General features: G+C 47.5%; 2 protein-coding genes across 8 annotated transcripts; one reads left to right on the top strand and one right to left on the bottom strand.

Annotated features, from left to right (window-relative positions):
* Positions 1–295: 295 nt before the first annotated feature.
* Positions 296–27925, bottom strand: bltp3b (bridge-like lipid transfer protein family member 3B). Of its 7 annotated transcripts, none has more exons than XM_068717369.1 (24): positions 27551–27925; positions 18922–19084; positions 17254–17292; positions 15344–15435; positions 14990–15179; positions 14767–14907; positions 14285–14452; positions 13683–13863; positions 13389–13472; positions 13026–13187; positions 12790–12936; positions 12448–12563; positions 12180–12321; positions 11550–11743; positions 10730–11458; positions 9906–10564; positions 8569–8717; positions 8019–8176; positions 7531–7681; positions 6145–6186; positions 3630–3889; positions 3056–3164; positions 2757–2914; positions 296–2213 (listed from the first exon to the last, which is right to left on the bottom strand). In XM_068717369.1, the coding sequence occupies exons 1-24, from the start codon at positions 27592–27594 to the stop codon at positions 2085–2087; spliced, it is 4407 nt and encodes a 1468-aa protein (XP_068573470.1). In that variant the 5' UTR covers positions 27595–27925; the 3' UTR covers positions 296–2084. The 7 variants fall into 7 exon arrangements, with proteins under 7 accessions (XP_068573470.1, XP_068573464.1, XP_068573465.1 ...); XM_068717363.1 differs by lacking the exon at positions 12790–12936 and adding an exon at positions 9370–9453; XM_068717364.1 differs by lacking the exons at positions 6145–6186; positions 12790–12936 and adding an exon at positions 9370–9453 and having other exon boundaries at positions 8545–8717.
* Positions 16334–17208, top strand: LOC137877446 (cerebellin-1-like). Its single transcript, XM_068717387.1, has one exon. The coding sequence runs from the start codon at positions 16334–16336 to the stop codon at positions 17066–17068; it is 735 nt and encodes a 244-aa protein (XP_068573488.1). The 3' UTR covers positions 17069–17208.

Raw genomic sequence — 27925 nt, 5'->3', positions numbered from 1 at the left:
AGAGTTTTTCCTTCTCCGCTTATCGCAGAACAAACTCCAGCATTGTTTTTAATTTATTCAGAATGCGGAAATGAAAGCTTTAAACAAGACTCGAAAAATCCCCGTAAAGCTTTGAAGGTTTTATGAAATGAATGCTTGCTGTGTTTGGGAGCTTTTGCATGCGTGGGGACATCATTTCTGCACAGATTTTAACCTGGAAAAGCAGACAAATGAGGATGTGGGCATACATGTGGTTTTCCTATATAAAAATAAATCAGATAAATAAACCAAAAAAAAACCTAAGAATGATGAAACATTTTAGATTGGATATCCTTTTTATTTTCATCAGTATTTCAGCAGCTTTGACAGACAAAATACAACTTAGTACTTTTTGTGTTTTTTCTTTCCTCCACAGGGTTCCAGGGGGAGGAGCCTCCCAGAGAGGAGAGGAAGAGGAGGGCCGTGATGAATGAGGAAAAGCACACCAGATGAAACCAAACATTTTTCCTCTCTCCCCAAAGCAAAACTCTTCACACACAATCGCGTTAAAATCCTACTTCCTACATTTCAAGTCTTGAAACCCGCATTTGTGCAGAGAACTAGTCGTCTTTCATGTCTTTTACAGTAAACAGAACAACTTTTTCCTCAAAAGAAAGATACTGAAATGAACTGGGCCGAGCTAAAGTACAAGTTATGACAGTTGCATATTTAGACTGTACTGAATCTATACTGTTAATTGTCAAGTTTGGAGAAAAGGTCCTTTCATAGTCTGTGCTGTGCCAAAGCATGTGCTGTCATTAGTAAGTCCATTTTTAGTCATTTTTAACATTTAGTCCGGGGTTTCCCCCGAAGTCATGAAGCAGGGAACAGCAGCAGATATGGTCAACACTTCTCCATGAAGAAATGACACATGGCAGATTAGAAGTTTACATAAAGACACATATATACATATGTATAGATATATATGTATATATGTAGTCAGGCAGCTTCAAAGAGCCTTAATTCTCCTTCTCTTTTTATTTTAAACTTTTTTTAGAAGGGAGCACACAAGTTCTACATTTCTCCACTCTTCAGCTCAACCGTTGTTCTCTCACAGTTGTGGTTGTTGTATTTACAGTGCCTCTGTTTTAAAAGTGCTGCACAAGTTAAGTAGCTATTTACACATAGAAAAATAAGTGTGTGGTGGTGGGGTGGGGGGGGAGGGAGGGTAACAAACATTGTTGTGGGGCATTTTGCTGGCAAAGCTGTGGAACTGACAGATATAAATTCATCCTCTACTGGTAATGAAATGCTTGTTCTGGCAGACACACACACACACGCACACGCACACACACACACACACACACACACACACACACACCTCAAACACTGCATAACCATTCAAAGTTCTGAAGAAAATAGTCATGTGTTGACATTCTTATACAATATACACTGTACACACTGTGAGGACGAGTGAGAGAATGATTTGTCTCGTCCCCTCTGAATATGAAAGCACTAAATTACAAGTTTCATTTCTGTGCGGTGCAAAATAATTCTTTTTTTTTTTTTTTTTTAGACATTCCTCTGAAGATACGACATTCAGTTTCCCTTCATACGTACAGGTCTGAATGAAGCTCATCTAAGGTTAGCTGTGATTCTTTTGCGTTTTAACAACAGGAATAGTGTGGGAAGGGTTTTCTGTAGGCACGACCACGGATATAGATCCTCATCCTCTTTCTTTTTCTCTCTGTCTCTCTCTCTCTCTCTCTCTCTCTCTCTCTCACACACACACACACACACACACACACACACACACACACACACACACACACCTAGTCATGTTAAATGTCCCTTTTTCAACTCTCTCCAAGCTTCCACGGTCCAAAGTGGGGAACATAAAACAGACGACAAGCACGTAAAAACGAGTATTTTTGAGTCTTAACTCAGACTCTGCATTGCTTTACGAGGGAAATATTTTTCTTTTTTAAGTCTGAAGTCACACGCGTGTGAAGGGAGCCGTCTTAGCCTTTTTCTTTGCTTGTTTACTTTATTTTATTTTTTTTGCTGCCCATCAGTGTCGGACTTCGTGACTGCAGCCGGGGGGGGGGGGGGGGCTGATTGACCGACTAGCTGGTGTTGACTTTGAGGGTCTTCATGCGGTGCAGCAGCGAGTCCTTCTCCATCTGAGCCTCGGCCAGCGCCATCTTGGTTCGGGACAGCTCCACTTTTAAACATTCGTTTTCCTCCACCAGCATCTGGAAACAGAAATGTGAAATCAATTATGTGAACTCTTTTCACATAACGTTCTCCTGTTCTGGACATTTTCAAGGAGCTTTCAGCCTCATCTTGAAGCCTTCATCGTCGGATGTCGACCGCCCAACTCCACCCACAGTTAGGGGCCACGGGATGACTCATGTTGACAGCAAATGAGCGGAAAAAAAACCTGCTTTGTTGTTTGGATCAGATGAGCGTTATGTATCTGTTCACTTTGAATATTCCGTTTGAAAATATAAAACTTGAATCCTGCATAAAATTAGTCAATATCACTCCCACTGTAAACAGAAAGAAAGCCAAGCATTGGACTGGAATAGCTTGGCAAAACCAAAATTTGGCACTTCATCTCTTTTATATCGGCCTCCAGTTTTTTCGGTTGTAGAAAAACTAAAATGTGTGGCTGAATGCGATTCGCTGAAATCTTCACCTTTAAGATCGTCTGCAGGCGTTCTAGACAGCATTTCGTGCCTGTACACTTCTACCTCTCATATGCCGCCACAGTGTGCCTTCGCCGCGCATCTCACCGTTTCTCTGGTGGACGGAGGAGGGCTGGTGGGCGGGGCTTGGGTCTGTGTAGCCTTTGGTATGCCGAAGACTCCGCCCACAACCTCCGGGACCGGAGTCAGAGCGCCGTCGGTCGACGCACCCTCTTCCCTGGATTTGGTCTCTGCCGCCGTGTCCACTGCGAGGACGAGGAGAGACGACAGAGGGGGAGTTTGGGAGGTGTGGATGTACGGAGCGCGGACGACTTATGCAACGGCGGTGAATCAGCAACTGAAGTGGAGGTGGAAATATCTGGCAGCTGAAAATGCGTGTTTCTCACCTCCTATAGAGAAGGAGCCGTCGTCTCTCCTGTGTATGACGAGGCTGTCCACATGCAGGGTGATGGGCGAGGGCTCCGAGTCGGTGGTGTTGTCGCGGGGGCCGTCGTCCTGCAGCAGAGACGGCACATGTTGAGTGTGCGCGCGTGTGTGTGTGTGTGTGTGTGTGTGTGTGTGTGTGTGTGTGTGTGTGTGTAGGGGAGGAAGAGGAGGGTGGTGAGAGAGAAATTATCCACATCCAAGTTTCCACATCAGTTCCACAGCACATCTACTCACCCGTGAAGGAACCCAAGAGAGACGGCAGAAAGGCCTTTCTATGTCATTAAATATTCAGTTCAAATCCAAATTCCAATTAGGCCACGGTTCAAAATATTTAACTTGGTTATAGAAGCTGCAGCACTGTGTGGCAGTGAGTTATGGGGTCTATTACTGCAACACAGGACTAATATCCTGCTGAAATCATGCAGGTATACAGTAGTCGTGCAACAATATCCTCGGGGGAAAAACACCAGCTTCTAAACTCTGAGTCCAGGGAGCTGGAATCACACGGCGGTGCTAAACGCCGGGGATCCTCACCTTTAGGTTGACGTGCGTGTCCCTGACGCTGATCTCCATGGGCAGCACCAGCGGCGCGGAGTCGTCCTCCAGGAAGTGAGCCAGGTTCCGCAGCGTGGACATCAAGAAGCTCGCTCGGTAGCCGCAGAGACGCAGCTGCAGGAAGCCGTTGCGCTCGGCCAGCGGGGAGTGAGCGGCGGCGCGCGGGCCGCTCTCGAGGCGAGCTCGCACCTCCGGACTGTGGAGGCCGCCGGCTGACGCGGAGCCGATGTCACCGCCGGCTGCGAGGGAAGAGACGGAGGATGCGGTTAGCGTTCAGTTTAGCTTCTGTGGATGCAGAGATGTCTCAGCTGAAATACACGAACGCCTTAAAATACACCCAATATGAAATAGGATTTCTCTTTCCCTTTATATACTTTGTTTAATACAGCTTTAGCACATTAAACATCAAATACGGTGGAATTAAAAATGCATTTTCCAGGTTCTAATCCTGGGTCCCTGTGTTAATTGTGGTACAGAAATTCCCTAAAAAATGATTGATTTTATGGAATTTAACCAGGCGAGTCATCACGAGCAAATTGTTAGAAAGAAAACCACTGATGCTAGCGGGTCCACTTATTCTCCTTTGTTTGTGTGAATTCTATAAGTCCTCATCGGGACACACCGAGTGCATTTACAGTTTGATTTGAATAATGTTTATGATAATTTAACGTAATTTAGCTAGCTAAATTTAGAAAGGGTGCATGTTAAGGCCAGGTGTAAACAAGGAAGCAGAATATCAGAAGGAGGAGTGGGAGAGAAAGTTGGAAACACAGAAAAGGCAAAGTGAGCTGAAAAAAAGAGAAACAGAAAGGAATAAAAAAAAAAAAGGTGGGCTGAAGGAGAGTTAAGATTTTGTACAATCCCACGGGCTCCTCGCTGCAGTGATGTTTAATTATTTCCGAGGACAAGGGATTAGAGAATTCGGTGGAAACTCCCACCTAAGTACTGAGGATTCAAAGAGAATCTTTTTTTTTTTCCTGCCTTTTCATGAATAAGACACTCTACAGATGCTGAAAAGTGTGGAAGGCTTGACGGTGTACTACTACATACAGAAAGACTCTCAGCACCGCAAAATGTGACGATACAAGCTTAAAGAAAGAGGGAAGAAAAAAAAAGAGGAGAAAGTGAGGACAGAGAGAAAGAAGAGAAACAGAAATTGATAAAAAAAAAATCGAGGTTTAGAGGCGTTAAACCCGAGCGGGGGGGGGGGGGGGGGGGGGGGGGGGGGGGGGTAATTAAAACCCTCCTTTCACACAAACTTTACACACAAATTGAGCCGGCAAGCGCACAATTACAGGCACAAGTTTTTAAAACAGGCGAAACACTCAGCAAGGCATGAAAATGGCCACTTAAAGAGAGAAATCTTCTCATTATGACTGAGAGAAGTGCGTCACGTCCTTTAATGTGCGCTCTGAAGGAAAGGCAGGAGAGGATTAATACCATAGAGCAATTCCACAACCACACACACACACGCACACGCACACACACACCTGTCAGCTTTTCTAAGACAAAATGACTTATTCTCTCTCAAACCTGGGCGAGAAAGAGAGAGAGGGAAAATGGGAGGGGGTGAGGAAAGAGAGAAGTGGAGGGAGGGAGCCGGCAGCCAGGGACTGAGTGACTCTGATAAGACAGGAGGAAGAGAAAAGATGGCCTAGAGAGGGAAGGAGATGAAGGGAAGAAAAGGTGAAGAGGGGAGGGGGGGGGGGGGGGTTAAATGACAGAGGATTAGTAGGAAGATGGAGTAGGAGCTGGAGGGAAGAGTGAGGAGGAAAGGTGGAGGAAAAAGAGGGAGGAGGAGGGATTGCTCTTGTGAGATAGGAGGAGGAAGAGGTAGCGAGGGGGAAAGCCGGCGTTTCTCTCATTGCCTGAATCACTGGACTGAAACGGCAAAGTCTGCTGCAGTGGAGAGAGGAGGAAGGAGGGGGAGGAAGGAGGGAGGACGAATTAGACAGAGCAGTGAATGGGAAGATCAGGGGTTAACGCCAGTCTGCACTTCATTTGAATGTGGCTGACACACACACACACACACACACACACACACACACACACACACACACTTAAGGGCTAATGTGGCAAATAATGGGTCCACTCACTCGATTGCTCACAAATTTAACCTCTATTAAGTCACACACACACACGGAAAGAGATCTCAATGTCACATAAACACCCGCTGCTTCTGGAAAATGAGCAGTCACAGTCTCACACACACACACACACACACACACACACACACACACACACACACACACACACACACACACACACACACACACACACTTCATGCCATCACTTGAATTGCAACACTATGTGCATCTTGCAGTGCATGCCGTCGAGCTAAAGTCCCGAGTCTGGAAGTGAGATCTGACAGAAGACAAACTGGAAGAAAAAAAAACACACACACACACACACACACACACACAGGTGGAAACAGACACGCAGAGGCAAGCATGCATGTTAAGTTACAGGTGGTGAATTAACACACAGCAGTTACCTTGGCTACTGTGAGCAGGTATTGGTACTGAACACACCATACCTGTGGGGAGTTATGGCAAGGTAAATAAAAGGAGGGGGTACCTTGTGTGTGTGTGTGTGTGTGTGTGTGTGTGTGTGTGTGTGTGTGTGTGTGTGTGTGTGTGTGTGTGTGTGTGTGTGTGCGTGTGTGTGTGTGTGCGTGTACTTGAAGTAGTGGTTAACATACCCTAGGACATTAAGGGATTCAGACTAGGGTGATTATTTTCATTTTAGATTAATCAGATGATTATTTCCTCAATTAATCCAATAATCGTTTGATCTATTGAACATCGAAAAAAACAGTGAAATATGTCAAAAATATTCAATTTACTATAATGTAAGACCAAGCAAAGCTATTCATTCTCACATTTAAGATTGTGGCACCATCAAGTGTTTTTCATTTTTTGCATGAAAACGGACTAAAATCAATCGATATTTGGTGAGACAGGAATATGTTAATGTTGCTGCTGGTCTCCCCATCTGTCTGTCTCATGGAGGAGCTGGGGGGGGGTGTCAGTTGTGGAGCGTCCTGGTGGTTTAAACCCAACAGAACAGCTCAAAGTCTGCTCCAGGACCTTCACCACATGTAGTTCCTCTCTACGTCCTCGTTCATCCTCTCACTCTTATAAATAAGGAAAAAATACCAGAAAAAGATCATCGAAAAATAGAATCTACAAAAGAACAAAATGTTGTTTATGTGACCGGCTTTAGTCTAAATCCACACACACACACACACACACACACACACACACACACACACACACACACACACACACACACACACACACACACACACACACACACACACACACACACACACACACACACTCCCCTGTTGTTCTTTCTTGTTTGGTAGCTGCCCCACTTGTGGGCTTGAATCTTGACAAATGTCCCTTCACTTTCATCTTCCGCTTTAGTTTGGACCAAAGAAATAGGCTGCAGCCTACTTCTGCTGAAGTCTATTTTAGCGGACTTGTTTTATGTAATCAGCAGCTCACAATTATAAAACAGGGGCAGCTTGTTCTTACTCCAGTATTTTGACACTTGAGGATTTCTTAACTTTGATAATATTCATATGGCAATTTGATGTAGCTAGTTCCTGTTTTGACCTGCCAGATAAAAGCCAATATGTTTGGTCTTGTTCGTGCTCTGTGATTATAGTAGTTCAGTTTTTTATTAGTGTGTCAATGAGGTTTTATACTCCACATGACATCTATAATATCATGTGTAGCATATAGAGTCCAAACGTGAAACGTGTCTCTGAGATTGACGTCGTTTGGGTTGAGGACGTAGACAGACTTTTGGACAGATGTGTGCCGAGGTGAATCGGTGAATCGGTGTATCGGTGACGCAGGCTTCTTCTTACCCAGGCTGCGGTTGCTGAGGTACTGTCTCAGGCTGACGTTGCCCAGCTGGCTGGGTGTGACCCGGCCCACCTCCAGAGCCACGGCCGTGCTCTCGCCGAACGCCTCCATGGCCACACACACCGACTGCACCTTCAACACCAGCACCGACACCTGGGGGAGAGGAACCAAGAAGAAGAAGAAGAAGAACAATCAGCGCCGCCATATTCTGTGAGCGTGAAACTGGGATTCTTTTACTATACTTCCGATAATTTCACATTTACTGCATGTGGATTTCTGACTCTAGTATTGTACATAGAATACTTTTAGGCCAGATCTATTTAGAATATGAACCCACAGTTACAGTAGTTATTAATCTTCACCGTGAGAAGCAGAACATTATACGAGATGAGATATGGATCCACAACATCAATATCGAGTTATGAATATATTTTCCACCCGTTTTGTGTCGTTTCCAAACCTCATTTTCTAGCCGTTTTTGGTCTCTTACTATATCTTTGGTGGGATCGTCGATGCTCTGGGAGGTAGCGCTGACGGTGTCGGGGGACACGCCTCCCTCCTGCTCCTGACCAATCACAGCCTCGGTGGCGCTCTCAGTGGCACTCTGTTCGCCGACGGCATCCTTGAAGCCCGAGATGGACACGTCGTCTGTACCGCGAGTAGAAATAAACAGATTATATAACGCCTAGTATATACATACTTAAGACTTTGATGCGTTGTCAGGCTTTATCAATGCATCATGAGACTAAACACCAAAGTGTGGTTTACATTTTGTACTACCATGTCATTTGCATGTCGGTGTTAATTGTAAAAAGAAATGTCATCTGTTTTTTTTCATGACTAAAGAAGCTTCCCCTGTACTGTACATTACCGACGTATCAGCACAATGCTGCCACCTTCTGGTCAATACAGTTGCCTACCAGTAAATGTGCAGCGATCATATTTTTTAAAAAGGTTATTTCAAAGATTAAAGACAAAAAAAAAAAAAAGGCTATTTGCTGTACAACAGTGCGTACAGGATGCATTAATGTTCGCTCCACCTCTCTCCAGCAGACTGTACGTGTCTCCGTCCTCCATCAGGTAGCTGTCTATGGAGATGTTGTCCAGCGACTGCAGGGACGGGCTCTTCTTCATGTTCTTGTAGGACACAGAGAAGCTGGACTGGGAGCGGTCCCGCATCAAACGACCACTACAACACACACACACAAGACATGGAGCGGGTGAATCATATCTTTTTTGAAATCTGCTTGGGCAACAGTCAATGCATGCTAGTGATTTATGATGGACAGTGACATTGATTGTTAGGAGGGAAAAAAAAACTAAAACAACAAACGGTGCTTTTATTTCGTCATATCTGATCGGGATTTCTTCCTCTGCTGACACTGAGCAGAGGCTGCTGCGCTCTCGGAGAGCCGACGGGGCTTACTCGACGAGTCATGAATTAAACATGGCTTCAGTCCTTAGTGTGGTGTTGTTTAAGGTCATGTTAGAAGAACCAAGTGTGCTCTCCCTCCAAGAGCAAGAAACGATCCACAGAGAAACTCGCTCAACGGTTCAAATCAAAGTGGCTCCCAAAAAAACTGAGAACACAAGGCTAGAAAAAACAGAGTAATCACAAATATCCATCCACCACGAGTCAACAGGTAGACACCAAACACAACAGTCATTTAACACAGACCGGGACCAGCGTGTCATGCACGCATGCAGACATGCACGCCCACCGGGGGATTCACGCCACGCACGTTTTTTCACCGATTTGTTCTCATCTAGGGTTCACAAAGACGAAGCCACACACACACACACACACGCTCGCACGGCTAGTCACAGATCCAGTGCCTTACATGTTGGACATGGAATAAAGGGACGTGGATCTGCTGGAGTTTGAGGAGCTGAGGAGATCAGAAACCACAGACAAACTTCCTTTCCTTGGTAGAGAGAAAACACACACACACACACACACACACACACACACACACAACTCGCAACGGTCAAAGCAAGGGTCAAGAGGCAGAAAAGGAAGTGAATGAGTTAAGGAATGACGAGAAGATGACGAGTAAATGAGATTTTACACACACACACACACACACACACACACACACACACACACACACACACACACACACACACACACACACACACACACACACACACAGCAGGTCGAGGCCAGCCGACATTCATGACATCATCAGAGTGGAGTCACGTTCAGACGGACAAACACTCATACGGGAGTTCAACACACTGCTCTTGTGTTCAGGAAGAGACAGATTCAATTAGAGAGAGAGAAACACTCATTATCCACAGTACAGTCCTGTAGTTTCTCAGTGACAGAGACACTGTGATAGAAATGAACAACCTGTTTGTGTGATAAACTCAATACCTGGATACTGACTGAGGCATCTTGGCGGCTGCAGACTTGTCTTTGTCACCACAGTCAGACAGCGGGTCACTCGTCTGGCTTTTAGAGTCTAGTCCGCCTCCCACATCTTCTCCTCCGTCCACCACCATCTCGCCCCCTTCATCTGAAGTCCGCCTCCCAGAGCACTTAGCGAAAGTCCTCTCGTCCACTGACGCTTTGTGATTGGAGTCGGGACGTGTAGTTGAAGTGTAGTTGGGGACAAGAGGGGCAGGGCCGTGCGTGGCTCCGCCCTCTGATCCCTCACCACATAGCAGCTGGTCTACAGTGCACGCCCCTTTGGCGGCTCCGCCCTCAGACCCGGATCCGGCGCCTTCGCTCCCCTTCTCCGCTCCCTCTCCTGCATCCAGAGTTCCTCGGCTCTCTGAGGGGGAGAGCTCAGACCCCAGGGGAGATCCGGAACCCTCGGGACGGGGGACGGGCTTCAGGAGCAGCGACACCTCCGCGCTTTTCAGCAGGAGGCCCAGGCAGACGGTGAAGGGCTGGTGGTCTGCAGGATGCTGAGAGGGATCCTTGCGGTCCTTCTTGCAGCCCATCTTCTCCAGATCCTGCTGTAGAGTCTGCTGCAGGGCTTTGATGCTGCGTTGGAGCTGCATCAGAAACACATACTGCCGGTGGCTCACCTGCACACACACACACGCACACACACATACAAAAGCGGTTATCAAAAGTCATCAAGATTCCAAATGAATGATTCATCATCACGTTGTTGCTTCATCCATTCAGAGGAAAGAGTTTCACACCACATACTGTGCCGTTTTCACAGCCAAAAGAATGAAAAAACATACCTGAGCACTCAAATGCTTCTGCACGTGCACCAACACATGCACATTTGCATCTTTACTCGATGATGACAAAGAGGAGGTGGAGGAAGGCAGACTGTCCAATGAGAGGGGTTTATGGAGTCCGTTACTGGGAGGCGGTGCTGCATCGTGGGCATCGGTGCCGTAATAGTCTTTCAACAACCGCTTCCTCTGCAGCCGTGCGACGGCCTCTCCCGATGTGCTCCTGGACAAACCTGATCCAGCGGCACACCTGAGCTTCTCCTGGTGCTGGACAATCTTCGCAGGCTGACCCGCCCACACGGTCAGAGGGAAGGAGTCCACAAAGGGCTGCGGCCGCCCTTTGCCTCCGCGGGTGCCTTCGTAGTCCACCCAGAACTGGGCAAAGTGCAGCGCCCAAAAGTCAGCGGCGGCCGGCATCTTGAGGGAGTCCGTGCCCAGCGCGGGCACCACCAGGCCCCGGTAGATGTCGTGCAGCTTGGTGTCTTGCTCGTGAGCGTGGCGCTGGAAGACGGGGTGGAGGAGGGGCACCGAGGAGGGGGAGCGAGGGAACGAGGAGAAACAGGGAGAGAAGAAGGGCTGCTCCTCGAAGGCCTGCAGCAGGGCCTCGAGGTGGGAGCGGGTGCAGTTAGCCGGGTGCCGGGTGTTCGTGGCCACCATTTCTGAGGTCTGCACCGAGATGGAGCGAGGCAGATCAGGGGGGCAGGAGGCGTCCCGATCGATGGGAATCACCAGCTGATGGAGCGTAGAAAACAACTAAATCAGTACCAGAGAACTCATTCCACCCTTTAAACCTGAACAAAAAGCTCTCTGCATTCCACCTCACCTTGAGCATGAGGCCGTCCACCTTGATGTCGACGTGCTCTTCGGGCTTCTGCGAGTCGCTGAGCTTGTAGATCTCCATGAACTGCTCCAGGCTCTGCCTGAGGTCCAGGGCGAACAGGTTGATCCACACCAGGCTGCGAGGATCCAGAACCAGCTGCAGGGCGTTCAGCTGGACGTACAGGTTAGGACACGGGACTAGAGGGGCGGGAGGAAGTGCGGAAGTGGGAAGAGATGTGGCGTTACGCATTCTTTAGTCACATAGAGGAGGGAGGAACGAGACATTAGAGAAATGACAAAGAGAGAAAACACGAGAAAGAACAATTTCCGCTTTATTGACAAAAATAAAAAGAGAAGAAAAAACATAAAAGTGTTTAATGTAAGTATCATTTTGTAAGGGAATTTGTGTGAAATCCATAACATGAATTAATTGGGTCATTCAGAACACTGGGCGTAATTCAGAAAAATCAATGTCCTCTCAGTGACTTCCCCACAGCTGAATAAATGGGCTGAACAGATCCAAACAGGAGGAGGGAAAGAAAGCCAGAACAGTGTGCCTGGAGTATAAAAACCGACCTACTTATGAAGATGAATGTTTCTAAAATAAGACGCTAAAAACACACAGAAGTCTTACTTGGGTAGTCTTTTCCATCGGGGAAGTAGTACTCCGTGAACTCGACATGAATGGCTGGCATCTCTGGGGGAAGGTACAAGGACTTCTTATTGCAGGAGATCATGGCCTTGGGGCTGGAGCGCCGCTGGTCCGCTGTCGACACCTGCAAACACACAAAAAAAAAAAAAAAGACACAGAAACCGTCACTAAAAGTCAGCAGCGAAGACTGTGTAGTACCTCTGTGATTCCAAACATGAAGGTGTGTGAGCCAGAGTGCGTCTGCGCTGACCTGATAGATGCTGAAGTCAGCTATCCTGAGAACAACAGAGCTGGACATGAGCTGGGTCTTGGGGCTTTGAGGGAGAGGAGGACTGAAGGAGGCGCTGGAGGAGGTGTTTATCTTACCTGGAGAGAGAGAGAACGAGAGAGAGAACGAGAGAGAGAGAGAGAGAGAGAGAAAACGAGAGATTGAAGGACAGAGAAAGGAGGGACAAAAATGAAATGACAAGGAAGCGAGGGAGACAAACAGAGAAACCACTCAGTTCACCAATGAGAAACCTTTGTGCCTTTCAAAAAAAAAAAAAAGGTGCGCATCACCGCAGCCAGCTGTGCGCACACACACCCGAGGTACCTGGCTCAAGGCACCAGCAGCACTGGGCCGGAGGCTGCGGGTTTGCGCTCCACTCTAGGAGTCCTCCCTCCGCCTCCCTAAGCCCTATTCCTCCTCCTGCTCTCTCCTGACTTCCTAGAGGCCCATACACATCGTCCCTAAGGGACACTGGGGAGGACAGAAAATCCACAGGGGTGATGTGCCGTGCGCCAGGAGAAGCAACAAAAAGTGCGACACCCTGAGGCGCGCGGGTTTACCGTGCTGCGGGGAAGTGTGCGCGGCGGCCGGCCCTTGGTGGTCTCGGACCGCGCTCTTTAGCATCTCCACGTTGGAGTTGAACTCGTTGAGCAGGTTCCGCACCCAGCCCTCTCTGGTCTTGGTGGCCTCGCTGTAGTGCATCCAGTGGTCACAACTGTCACCTGGAGAGGAGGAAAAATCGGTTCAGGTAGTCGTCCTTTGTTTGACGTGAATCTTTTTTGATTTTGCATCCCAAGGTAAAAAAAGGGGAGATGTAAGAATGTCAGCGTTTAAACATGCAGATTGCATGCAGGGAGTACATCACGAAGATCCAGGAAGCATTGCATAGGTTGCAGGAATCACACGGTGAGGTAGTGTCATACCTGCTCTGTGGAAAGGGTAGTAGTCCAGAGTGATGGAGCTGAAGGAGAGCTGCATGGCTCCACCTGTTATCCTCTTATTGCTCACTGCACAGAGAAAGACAGGCAGAAAAATAGTCAAGTCTAAGCTTTGTAGTGACATGCTGTTGAGTTAAAAAAAAAAGAAAGAAAAAGGCAATTGAGGCCAGAGCTTGAGCAGGCGTGTGTATTCATGAAGAGTCAAAGACCATTTTATGAATCGCATTGAAGAGAAAAAGGTTTCTGTGTCACGCCCACGTAGATCGGTGCACACGCTACCTTTGTCCTTAACGTGGATGTCGTCGCAGATGTGCAGGTCGAGGTGCGTGATCTGGAGGTGGTGGGAAGTCTCGCACACGTCGTAGGCGCTGAACAGCTTGGCCATGGTGGCGCTCTGCTCGGCCGCCGAGGACGCCTGCTGCGTACGCACCTGCTGGGCCGAGGGCGGCGCCGATGACACCTGGTGAACAAACACGCAGATACCAGGATCAGTGTTGGAGGTTTGTAGCCCGTTTTCACGTCAATGTTAGGCAGACAGAGACTGAACGGAGCGTTTGGTTCAACCAACTGCTGAATCATGCAATACTCAATTCGTCCAGTAGATGGAGTATCAGACTAAAACATACAAATTGACCAATGCATGTTTCGTGCGACCTGGATAGGTGTGAATTTTGCTTGGGCGATCAATGCATGTACATTTAGTGAGCGCATGTGTTTCAGACGCAAAAAAAAAAAGCAGGACGTGCTGAAAGACGCCGACAGCAACAGAGAGAGACAAAGACGGCGGAGGCAGACGGACGCCATATGGCAGAGAGGGCAAACTACCAGACCGTGACGCGGCGTCGCCACAGAGCGTGACATTTGGGCATTGACATGCGCACCTGGTCTTCTGTGGCCATGCTCTTCCTCTGCTGCGCAGACTTCTCCATGGCCTCGCTGAGCGACTTGGCATACTGCACCATGGCTTTGAGCTGGGAGTCGGTCAGCACCCAGAGCAGGTCGTCCAGGATCAGAATCAGCTTGGAGGCCACCACGTTACAGTCCTTAATCTGTGTCGGGCAGAGCCGTTGGCACAGACATGCATTATGCAGGTGGAGGTAGCCTGAGAGCTCCCGTAAATGGAACGTGACACTCGTAGGGAAATTCTCTTATTGTGTGAGGTACTTGTTTATAACAGCCGAACACTCGAAGCGCACGTTACATGTTCTTTATCAGGTACAGGTATCAGGTATAAGTTTTTACAATATGAACTAAAACCCCACAGACAGCATATTTAGGAGATAGGACTATGTGTGTGTGTGTGTGTGTGTGTGTGTGTGTGTGTGTGTGTGTGTGTGTGTGTGTGTGTGTTTTTGCTGCTGACCCGTCTCTTGAGAGTGACTCGGATCTTGGACTGGTTGGTGATGAGGCGAATGGGGGCGCTCAGCATCTCATGCTCGGCGCTCTGGATAGCGTCAGCCTCGATGCGGATCATCTGCCAGCTGATCTCCTTGAACGTCAGGATCTGAACCAAGCGGGAGTGGAAGCACCATAAGAAACAAACATCTTAGAAGTCTCTTCAATAGAAAGAATGAATGAACACGGACCTCTCCCCTCTGGGGGTCCTGGATGCGGGTGAAGCGCAGGTCACTGATGCTCCAGCTGGTGTTGACGCTGTAGACCTGCAGCTGGGAGAGCTCAAAGGACGCGTTAAAGGCCTTGGCACTGATCCTGATGACGATGGAGTTGATGGACAGTGACATGCCCTCCACCACCTTCTCAGCAAAGCCATATTCACTGGAGAGAAAGTCAGGTCAAACAAGGTGATAAGCAGTGCTCAGCAACAGGGTGCAATACATTATTATTATGATGAGTCTGCAATAACAAAAAGTAGAGATTTTCACCCAAATGGAAATAATGGAGTTACAAGAATGCACAAAAGAAAGAGCAGCAGCGCTCACCTTTGTCCTGATGCTGTGGCTATGGGAGACGGGCCATTAGGGGGGCGGGGCTCATCACAGGTGCTCATCTCCATCACCACTTTATCCAGAGTCTGCAACCAAGTCACAGGCTCAGCTTCACTACCAAACAGCCAAAGTCTTCATCAGGACTGCATCGGCCAGTTCAGATATAAATTCTAAATCGACGCACGAATGGCTGCTGCACAGCGTCTTTTATGCAGTGCGTCTGCATGTCTATTCGTTCCGTTTAAACCCAGTGATTTGAACCCAAGATCAGGCTCCACTCATATGGTGAATCATACTGTATCATACCGACATTCACATGAACATTGTCACGCTGCTGTGGCAGTTTTCCATCAGCGTGTTGACTCCTGTTTTTGTCTTAATGTCAGTCATCTATTCTGCACCTCACGTGTGGAAAAAGATTGAAGATTTTGAAGTTGATAAAAATAAGCTGTTGGGGCCAGTTTCGCCCTTTGCCACAGGAGGTGTGGAGGCCGCCTACATATTATTGTTCACTCGCGCACAAGCAGCAGCCTGTCTAAGCGAGATAAAACACCTTGAAACACCAAGAACCGTTCTCTAATTAATAAAAGTCTTGACACTCTTTTGTTCCCGCCTTCATGCAGTAGCCCGTCTTCCCTTTCACGCTGTTGTAGAATACTTCCACGCCATTGTTGGTGGCGTGATAACATTGTGTTATACAATATAGTGACTCATAGCGGATACAGCAAAGTGCCATTGTGCTACCTTTTTAGAATAATGCCCTTTGTATTATGCGGGTAATCATGATACATGTCAGATTAATAGCGTCGCGATAGTTTTGTGTTCCCCCGATATGTTTGTTGTATATTATATAACACATCGAGGCGGTGACAAACATGTTGCGAAACACCCGGTGACGGGAGCATATATATATAAATGAGGACCGAGGACCGCACGCAAAATCCAGGTTCCGTGTGGACGAAGGTCAGAAAAAGAAAATCAAAAATGGAGCGTTTATTCTTCCTGTTGTTGTCGGTCTCCGGCAGCCTGTGCTCTGGGAATTACAGCCACCTGGGGACCGGGACCAGCATGGCGGTCTGCCAACCCGACACCTGCGCCCTGCTCACCGCGGTGGCAGCCATGGGGGAGAAGCTGGAGGCCATGGCGCAGACACAGGGCAAGCTGGAGGACAACCTCAGCGCCATGATGCAGAAGATGGCCGGCGTCGAAACCACCTTGGAGTCCTACAAAAGCCAGTCCCAAGAGGTCCAGAAGATAAACCAGGCCCAGGACGAGCAGCTGAAGGCCCTCGCGGACCTCACGTCTTCGACCGCATCAAAGATGGCTTTCTCCGCCGCTTTGGGAACCTCGACCGGTCCGTTCGGAACGGACACGCCGCTGAAATACCAGAGAATCCTCTCCAACATCGGCAGCGGCTACAACCCCGCCACGGGCATCTTCACCGCCATGGTCCGGGGGATGTACTACTTCAGCTACACCATGTACAACAACAACACCGGACAGCCCAACTCGGTGGTGTCCCTGATGATGAACAACCAGAAGATGGTGTCCACGTGGGACACGGTGGGCGACGACAGCCAGGACAGCGCCACCAACGCAGCCGTGGTGCAGCTGGAGGCCGGAGACAGCGTGTACGTGCAGCTCTACGCCAACAGGGTGGTGTTCGACGACAGCTATTACTACAACACCTTCAGCGGCTTCCTGCTCTTCACCTTGTGATGAACTGCGTCGCTCAACGTGCGATGGACCCCAAAAAATCCATCGCTCCCATTACGTTAAGAAACAAATCGGGTTTGTAAATTGGAGATTTTGATGATTTGAATGACAACAAACGTGGAAAATAAAAAACTTCTCAATGAGCTCTTTTGATTACGTGAGCGACGGGTGTTGTGGGTGAAACTTACCAAAGTGATGGGGTGAGTCTTCAACTTTGTCCATGGTATCTGAGAATGACAACAGAACAGTGGCTTAGCTTTATCTTCAGCCTCACAGTATTCTGATCCAGTCGGCAAGCGTTTGGCCTTTTAGTGCTCCCGAAAAACGCTAAACTACATTACCATTCAAATCAATGGGGACGCACAAATCAAGTTAAAATGCTACTGAAGCACGCAGAATTAAATCAAGTGGAAAAACAGCAGGCCAGTTAGCTCAGAAGATGAAGGAAGAAAAAGAAATCAATGAGTCCGGACTGACAGGCGGTTCGTTCCATTCAGCTCCGGAGCTCCATTAATCCTCAACATGCCGCCTCTTGATTCAAGTCCGTGTCAAATTATAGAGCGAAAGAGATTAAACGCTCATGTTCACTTTGCAGTTCCCGCCGCCGCGGAGCGACTCCTTCTCCGAGAAGTCGTAAATCAAGAATCAAGGATTTGCGGGCTCTAATTGAATTAAGACACACGTTTCATTCGCCTGGTCGTAGAGATGCTAGGAGGTGCCAGTAGGGGGCCGTTGGCTCAGACCTGCCACTTTAAACCTTTAGAGCGGGAACATTTAGAGCGGTCTACATCAGTGGATGTTAGAGGTGAGAGTGTTGCTCCTCAGTAACAGGAAGAGACGAAGAAGAGAAGGGGATCTAACGAGTGAGGAAGTGAGATAGACACATGTTCTCGTTTTTTTTGTTTTGTTTTACCAACAGTAAGCAACACAATGCAACAGTTCCACTGTTTCACAGAGAAATCTGATGCCACACACACACACACACGCACACACACACACACACACGCTTACTGAGAATGATGTGGGTATTATCGTTACAACACTGACAATGACGCAGCAATGACAATATTTCAAGGCCAGGAAGGGCAGCGACCGACAAAATGGAGATTCAAACAAGTGTGTGAAGACAGGGTTGAGGAATGAACGAGAGAAGGACAGAGAGACAAACGTGAGGAAAAGAAAAGTCTCAGTCACGAAGGAAATTACAGTCACTGTTTCCAGGGCGTGTCAGAGTCTGCTCTTATACCATGACCATGATGACCGTGACCACATGTCAGGCATCAGCTCCAGCAGAGCATGTGTGTGTGTGTGTGTGTGTGTGTGTGTGTTGTGCACAGACTCAATGGAAGTGTACACGATAGTAGTTACTAGATATCTGCATCGATCTTGAATCAAGTGTCAGCATGTCTGTTTGCATACAGAGGAGAATGATGTTGTTTTCTGGCTTTTCCTTTCATTTAGGACTGAAATAAAAAAATCATGTCAATCATTTGTGTACATTATTTTAAAGATGAGTTTGTAAATAAATCAGATCTTTGTACTTTTGGTTTTAACAATCCCCTTTAAAGAAATAAAGATGCAAAGCAAAAACTTCACATTTTTTGGGAAATATGCTTATTCACGTATCAATCTTCTTATCTAACGCTTATCTATGTGTACATATGACGCAACAGCATGCGGGCAGTTAGCTTAGCTTAGCATAAAGACTGGCTACGGCTTCCTATTTAATGTTCAGATGAGAGCGGTAACAATCCTTCTCATCCAACCACCTGCCGGACACCAAATCAGCGTATTTGAAATCAAAATGTAGAACTATCCCTTTAAGAAGCCACAGAGTCGACACATGGCTCCCTCACCCTGATGGCGGCCTTGTTGCATTCCACTCGGTTGATGGCCAGCCAGGTGGGCAGGTCCAGCAGACTCTGGAGGACCTCCTCGTCCAGCTCCAGGTTGGTGAGCTGGCCCTCCCCCTTCAGCGTGCTCAGGTTGATTTTGTCCGGCGACAGGTTCTTAGCAAACCTACGACACACGGGTGAGAAGAAAAAAGGGCGGCTTTGAGCCTGGGAATATGTATAGATGTAATATTTACAGGTCCCAACTGTTAGGGGTGAACAGAGGGATGTCTGTCCAATGCAACACACACACACACACACACACACACACACACACACACACACACACACACACACAATTTTTAAAAACACTCATTTGAAAAAGCAATCTGTCATGAATATCAGGCAATAGACAGTATGTTCTGAAGCAAGCTCGGTTTTCTTCTTACAACTAAGAATAATAAAACCCACATCATTTCAATAACACACACATCCTATAATTTAGGGTTATACATAGCTTCTGAAGTCATGCTATGAGACGATCAACCCAGCAAGTATGGCTATAAATACAGCTGCTAGACACTCCAACCTGCCTTTAGAAAAGAGGGGGTTTCTCTCCATTTAAGCCGAGTTGTTAACTGTACTTGTTTGCTTCGTTTCTATAGTTTCCTCATAATACGATAATGACGAGGGGAAGGTACAGACGGTCTAAAAAGAGTTTGATTGAAATATGATATAGAGGATTTTAAAGACGGAGAGAAAGAGAGCAGACAGGATGCTACAGTGGGAGGTAAAGGAAAAGGCTTCAGTGTGACAAACTGTACCGCATCAGACGCCAATAAACCCCTTTAATTAAAAAAAGGTATGAGCTTGTATTAATCTTTACAACCTCAGTCTCACAGGAAATGCTATGTATATATACACACATATATATATATATATAAAACATCTCTGTGTGCTGAGGCGATTCTGTGTGTTCGCTCTATTTGCTCTTTAGCTTCAGTAAATATGCTTGAACACACAAACTCCAGTGGCCGTGACCTAAGTGTTTTCTGCCCACGCTCACGGTCTGATTACGGGGTTAATAGTTAGCAGAGTGGGCAGATACCGAATGGATCATTGACCCGGGAATCTCCGCAGTCCAGTCTGACGGAATCTCCCTTATAAAAAAAACAAAACAAAAAAACAGGGATGGTATGGATTTCACGTCCTCTCTTTGACGCGCACGTCCTCCTGGTTTGAGCTCCATGAACGCTGCCGTTGTGAACAGCACAAGCGGGTTAAATGTCGTTACTAGCTAATCTCTCGCTACACTTACAGCACGCGTCTGTAAATGAGGCCGGCTCAAAGCTCAAGGGCTTCACAGCCGACGACACAGTGGCGACAACAGAGCGACGGTTTAGTGCTTTACTGCCCTACTGACTTAAGATACGATGGAGGAACGTGAGCCAATGTGCTCAAATCACACACAAGACAACTTTGTCAAATAATCACAGCAAAGCTACTATTCACATGGTGAAATATCTGATGAAAGAATAAGAAATAGAGAGGAAGAATACTTCAATACGTGACGGTGTGACACTAGGCGTTACGCTCTAATCATGCGTCATTGTTTGAGTGATTGGTTATCGATACAAAAGCTAAAAGAGGACCGTTAAAAAAAAAAAGCGGTGCTGTACGATTGTGTCACTCTGTAACCGGATACCGTCTCGCGGTCTGCGTCTTCACTTCACGTGAGACACAGCGAGACGTACTCCCGGTGTGAAAAGACACTTTGCCCCCCGCGAGCAACGCTTTATGATTCCGCCGTTTATGATTCGGTTTGACACCTTCACCTTGCGGTGTTAAGATTCTTTTCCAAATTCAACGTGTAACCTGTAAATTATTCAGCAGCAGAGACAAACAGAGAGTCAGCGCGGTGGTACAAGACAACAACAGATATCATTCTGTGCACATGCGCTCACATGGGCATACAGCACCACAGTCTGTCTGAGAGATGCGTGGTGTTGCCTTGTAAACAGTGAAATATTCATTCCTGCTGCTGATCAAGTATCCACCAGCTAGCCGGCTAGCGTCCCTCTCTCTCTCTCTCTCTCTCTCCCCCTCTCTCTCCCTCTCTCCCTCTCTCTCTCTCTCTCTCTCCCTCTCCCTCTCTCTCTCTCTCCTCATCTCCCTTTGCTTCCTCTCCCCTTCTTCCAAAATCAGAAATAAACACCGTAATAACATGTCGTCGATCCGCTGTCTCATATCGAGGCGACTCGCTCTAAATGAGTTGAATTACACAGACAGACTTGTGCATTGGGAGCAGCAGCAGGAGGCCGAGGGGATTAAGTTCACACACACACACCGGCATCTTTCCCTCTCGTCTCCGGCTCTCGGCCGTTATTCCAGTCAGCAGGGGTGAGCTCACCGGCTGGAGAGGGGTGTGACGGAAAATGATCATGTACTGTCTTCTTTGTGTGTGTGTGTGTGTGTGTGTGTGTGGTGTGTGTGTGTGTGTGTGTGTGTGTGTGTGTGTGTGTGTGTGTGTGTAAGTGTGTAAATCAACTTTAAAGACGTCCCCGTCCCCCGAACCACAAATACAGTGAGAAGCAGACTTCAGTCCGCCACTCTTTTCTGCTGATGTCTGCGGATCCTGTGAATGGAAACAGAGACACTTTTTCCTGCCCTGTGACGGTGCATTTGTGGCGCAGCCTGATGACATCAGTGCCAGAGAGAGAGAGAGAGAGAGAGAGAGAGAGAGAGAGAGAGAGAGAGAGAGAGAGAGAGAGAGAGAGAGAGAGAAAGAGAGAGAAAGAGAGAGAAAGAGTGATCTCATAATCACCTGGCTCAGAGAGAGAGAGAGAGAGAGAGAGAGAGAGAGAGAGAGGAGAGAGAGAGAGAGAGAGAGAGAGAGAGAGAGAGAGAGAGAGAGAAAGAGATGGAGAGAGAGAGAGAGGGAGAGAGAGAGAGAGAGAGAGAGAGAGAGAGAGAGAGAGAGAGAGAGAGAGGAGAGAGAGAGAGAGAGAGAGAGATGGCGAGAGTGACTCAAACAGACGAGCTGCTTGTTTTTGGTGACCACGGCTTGGGCAACACAAAGAGACAAAGAGAACAAGACGAACAGAAAGAGAGACAAAGAAACGACAGAAATAAAGTGGATCTGATGCGTTTCCACATTCATCGCTGCCAGTGTTTATTAGACCAAGCAGCAGGCTTTGGCTCGACGACAAGAATGGAGGACGTGACATTTAAATTGGCCTCTAAATCCTTCACCAGCCCATTCAGTGTCAGCGGTGGAGTGTAATGAGTGTCGAGGGACTTTACTTAGTTGACGAAACCCAACAGAAACCCACCCGATGAAGCATACGAAGCCTGTGGCGCGATCCGACAAATGAAATGACTTTAAAAGTGTTCCTAAAAACATAATCATTCGTTTCACATGGTGGTGGTCGACCGACTTCGCTTTAACACGCGCCTCTCTAATGTCTAATAAACATAATCCAATTTTGTTTATATATTTCCGAATATATTTTTATTGGCTCGCGAGTGGAAAAACATGATTTATTGCACTTCTGTTAGAGGCCAGCAGCACCGCAGTGTCTGCAGGCTGTCTAAAAATAACAACCACCCACCAGCATGAAGCGCTTCTCAATGATGCCGTCGTCTACCATCTTCACCCAATGTTCACTTTCAATGATGCCTCCTGGAGGAACGGTCTGCTGAAGTTCGACTGAAGGCCTAACGTGACCCATTTACAGCTTCATCATCCGACTGTCTTGCTTATTTTGTTCCTCAAGAGAGCGGATAGCAAAGTCCAGGTGTCTTTATTGGGAAATCCTTCTGTTGTTTTATTGATATAGCTATAATCGAGGGTTGCTAAATGCCAAAGGTTAAACGCTTTGGTTTCAGATAGTCTCGAGTCGTGCCAGCAGTCTTCCTCTCACGTCGCATCGTGTGAGGAATTTAAGTTTAGAAGTACAATAGTTTGATTTAAAGCACACCTAAAGAAAGTATAAAATATCATATGTTCACAAAATATTCACTTGTGTAATGTATAATAGGTTTACAGTATATTCACTTGTAAAGGATAGTATAACCACACAATCTTAATCAATTGAATGTATTAGACTAGAAGTATAGTAGGTGACTGTTTAGAGTAGAGAGAGGGCAAGGAGAGGAAGGGCGAGAGTTTCAGAGTTTTTCATGACCATATATGGAGATGTGATGGGTCGGAGGTGAATCGGCGCCGCGGGAGACAGGACGGTGGTCAAGCGGGGGGGGGGGGGTCGGATGGACGGAGCTTTTACGAGGAGGTGGACCAACGGACATTACCAGGATCATCATGTGGACCAATGGAGAGCATTGTCTGAGGCCAGGAGGAGACAATTGAATTTTAGCCAGATACTGAAGTTGTTACTAGATTTTGAATGTAAACCGTTGACTTTTGGGTATAAAAACATTGTTCGGAGAGACGCTGTTCAGTTCTTGGCGATCTTCTTTACTGTAAACTGGCGTTTGTTGGCCGGTTAGGGGGGGGAAGAGTGTTTGAACTCGGTTTCGCGATTCCTTACTGTCGACAGTGTAATTCAGTTTGTAATTGTCTTTTTAGCATTTGTGAATTATAAATACTTTTTCATTGTAAGCCGGATCCAGCTGATTTTTCTTCGTTGTTGCTCAAACAACAACGAAAGAGCGAGAGGTCCGCGGCCTCCTGCGAGCAGAGGTCTCACTCCATTACAATCGAAAACCTACAGCATGTTGCAAAAAAAACAGGGTTGATGACGTCTCTACTGTGTTGCTTTACGATTCTGCACGGCACACCGTCCTGATATTAAAGCTGCTTTGCAACGTGTTCGTAGCGAATGTGTGTTGACAGACAAAAAAAAAAAAACACACTATGCAGCACAAACAGAACAGTAATTAAAAAGACTGCGTCTCCTCAAAGTCATCATCAAAATGGATCATGTGAATTACTTTCCCGCCCACATACCAGCACAAGTGCAAAAGACACACACATCTACGGCTGTGCACAAAGTCCTACACGCACACGCACACACACACACACACACACACACACACGCGTCAACAACAACACTCAGCTGTACTTCGAGTACGTCACAGCTACGCACTGATGAGACGCCCACAGCCCGGCACTCAGTCGTGACTCGCGCCGCAATAGCGTTCCCACCAGCAGTGAGCCGTAACGCCGGAAACAATGGAGTTCGGACCTAAAAGAGGGCCCACGGCGACAAACGCAGCAGCAGAAAGAGACTCGTGTCTCACACCGCAGCGGGCTGAACTTCAGAACGTCTGACTGAAGAGTTCTCGTTCCGTTAGAAGCTGTAGTGATGATCTTTTTATTCTGTGTACGTTTGTCTGTCAACAGCTTTGCTTTATGCGCATCAGGCAAATCTCCCTCCACCACTCGACGTTCCCACATTCTCTGATACTGAGGATGTAGATTTTATATATTTTATTTTATTTTTATTATGGGGGGGAAATTTTTCTCTGCATTTGACCCCATCCCTGTACCAGGGAGGGGTGGGCTGCCCATGACAGCCGCCCGGGGAGCCGCTAGGGGGACGGACAGTGTCTTGCTCAAGGACACTTCGACTCAGAACACGTCCCAGCCAAGGATCGAGCTGCCGACCCTCCGGTCTCCAGACAACCCTCTCAGCCTAGTGAGCTAGTCGCCCCCTTAAGATTTCGCCGTCTACGGTGGGGACGGCTGCGGTCTTGTGACATTAATAAGCGGTCTGTAATCCGCATGGTGTGGATAGGCAGGAGGGTCGGTGTGTGACATTTTTCTGGTTCCTTCAAAAGAAATATAATCTGTCGCAGCATCACTTCGGATGGCTTTCAGGGAGGACTAAAGTTTCCATCTGGCTTAAAAGAAAAGAGTGTGAATAAATGTGGGACTAACCGATAACTCATCCAACTACTTCAATTGATTTAAGTCGTCCTCAGAGTTGAATAAAGCTTCTAAAATGTGAGGATTTGCTGCTTTTCTCCGCTTTAAATCTTTGCGATTTAAATACATTTGGATTACCAACCATTTGTCAGACAAAACAAGACATTTGAAGATGCCCCCTTGAACTCTGGGAAATTGCCTTTTCCCATTTTTCACAGACATTTAAAACGGCAAAAAAAAAAAAAGTTCTCGTGAAGATCATCGGCAGATTAATCGACAATTGAAAGACGGAATCGGGGGAATAGTAAGTCAGAGGGAAGACAGTAAGACAATCCAAGTCCCCTTTTCTCTGCAGAGCTCCATGCGGGAATGCATTGTCTCCGTCACAAGGCCAGTCCTTAATACAAAGTTTGAGTCTCATTCTTAAACACCTGGAATTAAGCTGCTGTGTCAAACTATCTACCAGTTAAGCCTGCGGCCTGTGAAAGCAAGACAAACTGTCTTTGACAGGGAACAAAGCACAGAGGATAAAAAGAGTGTGTGTGTGTGTGTGTGTGTGTGTGTGTGTGTGTGTGTGTGTGTGTGTGTGTGTGTGTAACAGGAGCTGGCTCTGTTAGTCCTGTCGATAATCTAAGCCTGTCTGTAATGACGACAAACACACACACACACACACACACACACACACACACACACACACACACACACACACACACACACACACACACACACACACACACACACACACCGTGTCATCTAATCACTCCCAGGGGCTCCCAGAGTTCAAGCCGTCTTCATCGATACACTGTCACATTAGGACAACTCCTCCAACTTAAGCTCATCCTTGCACACGAAAAGCCGCTCACACTGCTTCTTCTAACCGGAAGAAGAAGAAGAAGAAGAAGAAGAAAAACCGCCCTGCATGCCTCAGTGCACATGAGGAGGAACAGACACTGCAGACTACTGAGTCAATGAGCTGCAATGACGGTGGTGCTGCTGCCTCACTCTTAAAAACAAAAAAAAAAGGCTTGTCCCGGTCCACCCAGGTATTGGGACAGACGCGTGTCATCTGCAAACACTGAGCGGACGTGTTGACACCCGCAACATAACCTGTAGTTGTCAAAGCACACCTAGGAGCAGTGTGAGTAATCTAGCCAGCGGGGCTTTTACTACTCCTGGCCTGGTGCTGACGAGGCAGCGGCTGAGCGGACGACATCTTTCAACCCATCTCCCAACTTAAAGCGTCCAGAGCCTGCGCATCACTCTGCTGCACCTGCAGACATACAGTGGAGGACGTACTGTAAATGGTGCCACCGAACGCGCGCGGGATTGGCCCGACAGATCCAGCTTCCCGCTCGGTGCCGGACCAATCAGGACGGGACATAGACGATCAGAGGGTGACGTCATCGCTACTCTTCGGGTCACTTCCTGTCAATGTCGACGCTAATGCTGCTGAGGGCATGCACAGTCATGTGTGCATTGCATTGCCTCGACTCACAATCTCTCTCACACACACACACACACACACACACACACACACACACACACACACACACACACACACACACACACACACACACACACACACACACACACACACACACACACACACACACACACAAACTTAGGGTACTAGGACAGTGAAGGGCATGCCACTCACAGGCTGTGTGTTGGAGACAAAACAGGCGAAAGCCTAAACACCATTAAGGTATTGTGCCATGTGAGGATTTCATTAAATCACAAACCGAGTCACCACAAACACTTTCCTCCCAGAGCACGATCACCTTTGTGCTTTTTTCCGTTTTCCACAAACACGAGCCGGTCCACCTGCATACCGACGAGCTTCTCAAAGACATCAGTCATCTGTGAGCTGCGATGTGAACGTGACAGCTGTCATTTCTTTCTTTTTTTTGAGTTTAACACATTATTATTCAAGGCACTCTTCTGTTTGAAGGAGCTCTGTTCTAGGTCAGCAGCAGGTGAGTGAGTGAGCGCAGGGCAGGCTCTGTGTTTTCAAGCTCTGCTTCTGGAACAAAACAAGGAAGTAGTCCACAGAAAGTCCCTTGAGGGACAGTGGAAAAGGATAAATAATGCATGTGAAGCGGGTCAAGCTGATGCTGCTCAAAACAGCAAAACATTTTTAAATTATAGGGAGGCTTCACACAGCAAGTGGTAGCGCCATTAAACAAATCCTGAACCAATATGAGGCTCGTGTGTCTCTAGATACATCAATGGGGGCCTGCAGGAGCAGACACATGCTGTCAAATGTGTTCAATTAAGGGGACAGACTGATGCTTTAGGACATGTCCTTCTCTAATGATCTCGTGTGGTGCGTTGACGGTCCATGTGATATCTGATAGGGAGGCACAGTTGTGAAAAGACCAGATAAGAAGGGTTTAACCACGTAAACAAACCTGCACCATGCCCTTCACAACGTATCGACATATTAATGTCATATTACTGTCAAATTACCTCATTATTGTGTGGTTTATTGCTGCAGTCGGTGTGTTATTAGCTGACACTTACTCGGGGATACTCTGCCATTAGCTGAGATTGTCGTTTTAAACAATCTGACTCAACCACTCGACCGGTTCAACCTGCTCCATAGCGAGTACAGAGGGATTAGCCCGACACTAGCTAACCAGCTAGTGTTAGCCAGTTAGCTGCTGTCTCGGGTCAGTGAGGGTTACGTCACCTGAACACGCAGCTGACAGTCTGACAGACAACAGGGACGCGAGCTAACTGCTAACACAGCTCACGACTGACCTGGAGAGATGCTTCAGGATCTGCTTCTTGATGAGCCCGGCCATGGTCGCACGAATCCGGTTATCCGAGCCGGGTGTTTCTGAGCTAGCTGGCTAGCCTACCCGCTAGCTTTTCCCCTCACTCGAGGTATAAACACACAGCTCAAATTCTCATCCCCGTGTCAGTCTTCATTTTAACGGTGTTCCCGCTTCATTCCCGGAGAGATGAGGCGGAAAAACTGCATTTCAGAGGTCCGAGTGACAGCCGGGTTTTGTGGACAATGCACATCGCGTTAGGCCATGTCGTGCAGAGACACTGATAAAGCTCCAAAAAACGGTCCCAGATGGATCTCTGCAATATCATACACCGAACACCTGGACAGCGCGAGGGCTGATC

The sequence above is a fragment of the Cebidichthys violaceus genome, unplaced genomic scaffold, assembly GCF_023349555.1.
Source record: "Cebidichthys violaceus isolate CVI_PGR_0920_01 unplaced genomic scaffold, fCebVio1.0.p SCAF_21, whole genome shotgun sequence".
NCBI classification, from domain to species: domain Eukaryota; kingdom Metazoa; phylum Chordata; class Actinopteri; order Perciformes; family Stichaeidae; genus Cebidichthys; species Cebidichthys violaceus.
This window is presented reverse-complemented; position numbering and strand designations above follow the sequence as displayed.